The 7,461-nt window shown below is 33.3% G+C and overlaps 1 protein-coding gene across 1 annotated transcript; it reads right to left on the reverse strand.

Moving 5' to 3' along the window:
* Positions 1–2,110: 2,110 nt before the first annotated feature.
* Positions 2,111–6,893, reverse strand: Bm17247 (Uncharacterized protein; the record flags this gene model as incomplete). The annotated part of the gene is made up of 4 exons (XM_043083048.1): positions 2,111–2,280; positions 5,809–6,050; positions 6,112–6,404; positions 6,850–6,893. Coding segments are annotated over 4 exons (749 nt in total), but the record flags the coding sequence as incomplete, so codon positions are not given.
* Positions 6,894–7,461: the final 568 nt, after the last annotated feature.

The raw sequence follows: 7,461 nt of genomic DNA on the forward strand, positions 1-7,461 counted from the left end.
TCACAAATCTTTCATAACACATTTCACACCTACTTTATTTTAAGGTGACATAAGTTTTGTTAACTTTGGAAAACTAACGAGGAGCTCTGGAGCACACTTTCTTGTGAGACTTCAGTACATCCATACGGTAAAAGAATTTGCCACAACCCTCGCACTGAGGATGAGGTTTATGTGTCTTCTTGTGACTGCGAAATGATGATTCATGGTGGAAATGTCCGCCCACAACTGGGCACTTTGCATTCATAGATGAAAGGTCCATTGTGTGTTTCTTTATGCTTTATATTATCGTTGTAACTTTTCGAGATCACAGCACATCCAGGATAAAGGCATTCATAACCTTGTTTATCTAAAAAAATTGACATTTGTTTTTTGTAATTAGCATTCCAGTATGATTTTCAAATAATTTAGATCACAAAAAAAGATGCTTAATTATCTTGGTGTATAGCTACAAACAAAAAATGTAATTGAGATTTTTTGTTGTATTGTCACTCAGCGATCACGGATGTTTCATAACACATTTCAATTTATTTCAGGCTAATAATGTGTGCTCAAAAGTTTGCTAAATTTGCAAACTAACGAAATTTTGTTGGGCAGAGCTTCTTATGTCTTTGTAGTCCATACATGGTGCTGAAGAATTTTCCACAGCACTTGCATTGATGATGAGGTTCATGCGTTTGCTTGTGATTGCAAAATGATGATTTATGCTGGAATATTCGCTCGCACCGACCGGACACTCTGCATTCATAGATGAAGGGTTGACATGTGTTTTTTTATGTATTACATATTCTTTTAAATTTTTCGTGATCATAGTACATCCGGGATAAAGGCATTCGTAGCTTCGTTCGCCCTTAAGAATTGTCGTGTTATTTTTTTGTTAACTGTTCTATTGTAGTGTTCGACAGCTAATTAAGTAATCTGATAAATCATAAAAGTATTACCAAAATCTCATTCAAATAATTAGATCGTAAGAAGCTGTTTAACTATGTTCAGGATATAGTTGCAAAAATAGTGTAATTAATGATTTTCCGTTTCATTGTGACAACAAATGTTTTATAACATATTCCAATGCATTCTACTTTAGGCTGACATAATACTTTTAAAATTCTGCTAAAATTTTGCAAACTAACGAAAAATTTGTTTGGCAATGCTTCTGGTGATTATACAGTAGCTGATTCCTACTGGTAAAGAATTGCCCACAACCCTCGCACTGAGGATGAGGTTCATGCGTTTGCTTGTGATTGCGAAATGATGAACCATGGTGGAATGTCCGTCCACAACTGGGCACTTTGCATTCATAGATGAAGGCTGACCGTGAGATTTCTTATGTGTTATATATCTTTGTAATCTTTTGTGATCACAGTACAGCCGGGATAATGACAAATATACTTTTTGTTATCTGAAAAATCCATGTCAAAAAATGTATTTTTGCAATTAATAATCTATTACACCATTTTGTAGTTAAGTAATGTGAAAATCACAAAAATGTCAGTGCCATAAAAAAAAGTATCATATTGCATTTTGAATAACTTAGATAGTTTATTTATCTTCTCACATATATAAAGTAAAAACCATACTTTTAATGTCGCTTCATCAATTTCATGCTGCTGATGAAAATAAGAACTATAAAAGATAGAGCGAGAAATCGTTATGTAATTTGTCATTACCCTGTTTCTGATCGTTCATTGGTATTTTCCCTGTAGTCGGGGAACAATCAAGTTATCCGAGAAGTGCTTATTGCCCATATTGTTCTGGTTCAGCATTTCCGTTGTTGATCGGATGTGTCATCTGGGGAAAGAGTAAGTTGGTGAAAATAGATCGGAACGCAATTTTGTTGTGAACCAGGTAAGTGCATATATGTAATAATGTCATCGGGTGTCGACATTAAGTGGCGAAGAAGTTTCACTTTGAGCATCTAAATAACTTAGATCACAAGAAGCTGTTCACTTACTTTTCACACATTTGAAGCAAAAGTCTCACCTCTAAATGATAGGATATCGTGCTTTATCATCATTTTGTTTTTAATTTCTCCATTAGCATTCTCTCCACACATCCTATTTGAATCTGTATATGAACCAAGTAATGAGCCCAAAATTAGTGCGACCCAACAAACCATGGCTGTTTTGAAAAGCCAGGATGAGGAGCATTTGTGATCTCGGGTATCGATTCTTTGCTACTTATATCCTCAATTTCACTCAACTGATCGAAATCAATCAACTGCGAAGGATCGGATGGAAATTCTGAGCCAAACAATGGCTCAAAATTGTTGTAATCAAAAGCTGTCTGAGATATCAGAATAAGTATTATTTGTAACAATTTTATCAGCAGCACCAAATTAGGTAGATGGGAAGTTTCATTTTTATTAGAAGCGATGCAAAGCAGAAGATTGAACCAGATGATTGTGTTATAGATACAGTGAAGAACATGATGGGACAGAATTTTATGAAATGACAGAATATTTCAAATGAAAGCTTTTTATTTCAATTAAAGATCAAAGGTTCAAACAGTTTTTAATCTGCCTGTTGTTTATCGTTTTTTTTTTTTTTCTTTTACATTTTCGTTTTTCTCTCGCCCAACTGGTAGTTTATGAATGCTCTTTTTGAATCCGAAAGGATTACTTAGGAAGATATTGTTCATCATTTCAGTAATACGACGTGAGGAATGAGATTCTAATCATTTTCGATTTAATGGGTTCATTTAATAAAGTCGCATCCACACACCTATTGATAATATCACTGATGGGAACTTCGTCGGATGGACGCATCACCTGAAATTTGCTAATTATTGCTTTTTGACATATTCCACTGCTATTATCAAAAAGAATTTCAACATAAGCGATGTTTGAAAAGATGGGACAATTTCAAAGTTTGGTTGACAAAATGGAGTAACATTTGCATAAATGAAATTGATGAATAGCTGGGATTAAATGTCATCGTATGGTGAAATATTTAATCAATTGTGCAGTATTAAATAATCCTGTCTGCTTTGTTTAATAAAATATAGTATATTGAATGGTTATAATACATCTGAGCGAGTGATAATGAAGAGAAAAATGTTTGCAGCTTCTAATGGTGTAAGTATAGGTATCATCCTAAGCCTAACCCTAGGTCAAATGCAAATGTCATCCTAATCCTTTTCCATATGATATGATTACATGAAAAATTGCATATTTTATTGGAATAACTGCACATTTGTTGCTCTTTTTGACGACAATTTTGATTTTGATGATAAATGTTGGTTTTGTCACCTTCTGTATTAGATATGAAACAGTACCTTTTCATATATAGGAAAGTAATATTGTCTTGTGATGATTGTAAATCTTTGATGTTTTTCTACATTCACTTTTCAACGATTAACTTACAAAATTTTTTAGTGTCGGATACCCGGGGAAATTTTTTCATTAAACATAATATCTGCCATTTATTTTGAATGTTAAGGTTAGGCTAAATTATAGGTGGAAAATTTTTCTTATAATTTCATATATATAGGAAAAAAAACCATTTCTTTTGCTTAAAACCACTTCGTGATGCCAATTTTTGTTATAAATTTTTAGCTTCTCATTTATGATGCTTTTTCATGTTGGTTTTTTGCATAACAAATCGTTTATTTCAGTTGTGAACGCATTTTGTACATTTAAATGCTGCCCCCGAATTTTATTGCCAATTAGTACATTTATGCATTTCTGTGATATTCATGGAATATTAAATAAAGATGAAATATTATAAAACACAATGATAAAATAAAAATTATAAATTGGCCACCGGCATTCTGATGCCTCGAAAACGTCCGATGTTACGCTCTTTTCTCATGCATGCGAAGAATGCCCAAATTGTGTCTCATTTTCTAGAATGAAAATTTTTAATTTTATAACGCCAAAAAAAAATTATTGCAGTTTGGTCGTAGTTTGGCTTTGTGGATAGAATAATATGCTTTTCCGCATACGTTCCACGAATTAGGAAAATAAAACAATTTGATTAAGAGTGAAAGGATATTTTTCAATGTTTGTTGATGTTTGTATATTGAAGCGCCATTGTCACCACTGTCAACACATTTTTAAGCAATTGATTCTTAGGTCGTGTGTAGTAGTACTGAGTGCAAAAAAAAATATATAGCATCTTAATGAGTGTGTCTAATGAATTTTGTATTGTCACTCAACGGTCACAAATCTTTCATAACACATTTCACACCTACTTTATTTTAAGGTGACATAAGTTTTGTTAACTTTGGAAAACTAACGAGGAGCTCTGGAGCACACTTTCTTGTGAGACTTCAGTACATCCATACGGTAAAAGAATTTGCCACAACCCTCGCACTGAGGATGAGGTTTATGTGTCTTCTTGTGACTGCGAATGATGATTCATGGTGGAATGTCCGCCCACAACTGGCACTTTGCATTCATAGATGAAAGGTCCATTGTGTGTTTCTTTATGCTTTATATTATCGTTGTAACTTTTCGAGATCACAGCACATCCAGGATAAAGGCATTCATAACCTTGTTTATCTAAAAAAATGACATTTGTTTTTGTAATTAGCATTCCAGTATGATTTTCAAATAATTTAGATCACAAAAAGATGCTTAATTATCTTGGTGTATAGCTACAACAAAAAATGTAATTGAGATTTTTCTGTTGTATTGTCACTCAGCGATCACGGATGTTTCATAACACATTTCAATTTTATTTCAGGCTAATATGTGTGCTCAAAAGTTTGCTAAATTTGCAAACTAACGAAATTTTGTTGGGCAGAGCTTCTTATGTCTTTGTAGTCCATACATGGTGCTGAAGAATTTTCCACAGCACTTGCATTGATGATGAGGTTCATGCGTTTGCTTGTGATTGCAAAATGATGATTTATGCTGGAATATTCGCTCGCAACCGACACTCTGCATTCATAGATGAAGGTTGACCATGTGTTTTTTATGTATTACATATTCTTTGTAATTTTTTCGTGATCATAGTACATCCGGATAAAGGCATTCGTAGCTTCGTTCGCCTTAAGAATTGTCGTGTTATTTTTTTTGTTACTGTTCTATTGTAGTGTTCGACAGCTAATTAAGTAATCTGATAAATCATAAAAGTATTACCAAAATCTCATTCAAATAATTTAGATCGTAAGAAGCTGTTTAACTATGTTCAGATATAGTTGCAAAAATAGTGTAATTATGAATTTTCCGTTTCATTGTGACACAAATGTTTTATAACATATTCCAATGCATTCTACTTTAGGCTGACATATACTTTTAAAATTCTGCTAAATTTGCAAACTAACGAAAATTTGTTTGGCATGCTTCTGGTGATTATACAGTAGCTGATTCCTACTGGTAAAGAATTTGCCACAACCCTCGCACTGAGGATGAGGTTCATGCGTTTGCTTGTGATTGCGAAATGATGAACCATGGTGGAATGTCCCGTCCACAACTGGGCACTTTGCATTCATAGATGAAGGGCTGACCGTGAGATTTCTTATGTGTTATATATTCTTTGTAATCTTTTGTGAACACAGTACAGCCGGGATAATGACAAATATACTTTTTGTTATCTGAAAAATCCATGTCAAAAAATGTATTTTTGCAATTAATAAATCTATTACACCATTTTGTAGTTAAGTAATGTGAAAATCACAAAAATGTCAGTGCCATAAAAAAAGTATCATATTGCATTTTGAATAACTTAGATAGAAAGTTTATTTATCTTCTCACATATATAAAGTAAAAACCATACTTTTAATGTCGCTTCATCAATTTCATGCTGCTGATGAAAATAAAGAACTATAAAAGATAGAGCGAGAAATCGTTATGTAATTTGTCATTACCTGTTTCTGATCGTTCATTGGTATTTTCCTGTAGTCGGGGACAATCAAGTTATCCGAGAAGTGCTTATTGCCCATATTGTTCTGTTCAGCATTTCCGTGTTGATCGGATGTGTCATCTGGGGAAAGAGTAAGTTGGTGAAAATAGATCGGAACCGCATTTTGTTGTGAACCAGGTAAGTGCATATATGTAATAATGTCATCGGTGTCGACATTAAGTGGCGAAGAAGTTTCACTTTGAGCATCTAAATAACTTAGATCACAAGAAGCTGTTCACTTTTCACACATTTGAAGCAAAAGTCTCACCTCTAATGATAGGATATCGTGCTTTATCATCATTTGTTTTTAATTCTCCATTAGCATCTCTCCACACATTCCTATTTGAATCTGTATATGAACCAAGTAATGAGCCCAAATTAGTGCGACCCAACAAACCATGGCTGTTTGAAAAGCCAGGATGAGGAGCATTTGTGATCTCGGGTATCGATTCTTTGCTACTTATATCCTCAATTTCACTCAACTGATCGAAATCAATCAACTGCGAAGGATCGGATGGAAATTCTGAGCCAAACAATGGCTCAAAATTGTTGTAATCAAAGCTGTCTGAGATATCAGAATAAGTATTATTTGTAACAATTTTATCAGCAGCACCAAAATTAGGTAGATGGGAAGTTTCATTTTTATTAGAAGCGATGCAAAGCAGAAGATTGAACCAGATGATTGGTGTTATAGATACAGTGAAGAACATGATGGGACAGAATTTTATGAAATGACAGAAATATTCAAATGAAAGCTTTTTATTTCAATTAAAGATCAAAGGTTCAAACAGTTTTTAATCTGCCTGTTGTTTATCGTTTTTTTTTTTTTTTCTTTTACATTTTCGTTTTTCTCTCGCCCAACTGGTAGTTTATGAATGCTCTTTTGAATCCGAAAGGATTACTTAGGAAGGATATTGTTCCATCATTTCAGTAATACGACGTGAGGAATGAGATTCTAATCATTTTCGATTTAATGGGTTCATTTAATAAAGTCGCATCCACACACCTATTGATAATATCACTGATGGGAACTTCGTCGGATGGACGCATCACCTGAAATTTGCTAATTATTGCTTTTTGACATATTCCACTGCTATTATCAAAAAGAATTTCAACATAAGCGATGTTTGAAAAGATGGGACAATTTTCAAAAGTTTGGTTGACAAAATGGAGTAACATTTGCATAAATGAAATTGATGAATAGCTGGGATTAAATGTCATCGTATGGTGAAATATTTAATCAATTGTGCAGTATTAAATAATCCTGTCTGCTTTGTTTAATAAAATATAGTATATTGAATGGTTATAATACATCTGAGCGAGTGATAATGAAGAGAAAAATGTTGCAGCTTCTAATGGTGTAAGTATAGGTATCATCCTAAGCCTAACCCTAGGCTCAAATGCAAATGTCATCCTAATCCTTTTCCATATGATATGATTACATGAAAAATTGCATATTTTATTGGAATAACTGCACATTTGTTGCTCTTTTTGACGACAATTTTGATTTTGATGATAAATGTTGGTTTTGTCACCTTCTGTATTAGATATGAAACAGTACCTTTCATATATAGGAAAGTAATATTGTTCTTGTGATGATTGTAAATCTTTGATGTTT

The sequence above is a fragment of the Brugia malayi genome (genome assembly GCF_000002995.4).
Source record: "Brugia malayi strain FR3 genome assembly, contig: Bm_112, whole genome shotgun sequence".
In the NCBI taxonomy this organism is placed as follows: domain Eukaryota; kingdom Metazoa; phylum Nematoda; class Chromadorea; order Rhabditida; family Onchocercidae; genus Brugia; species Brugia malayi.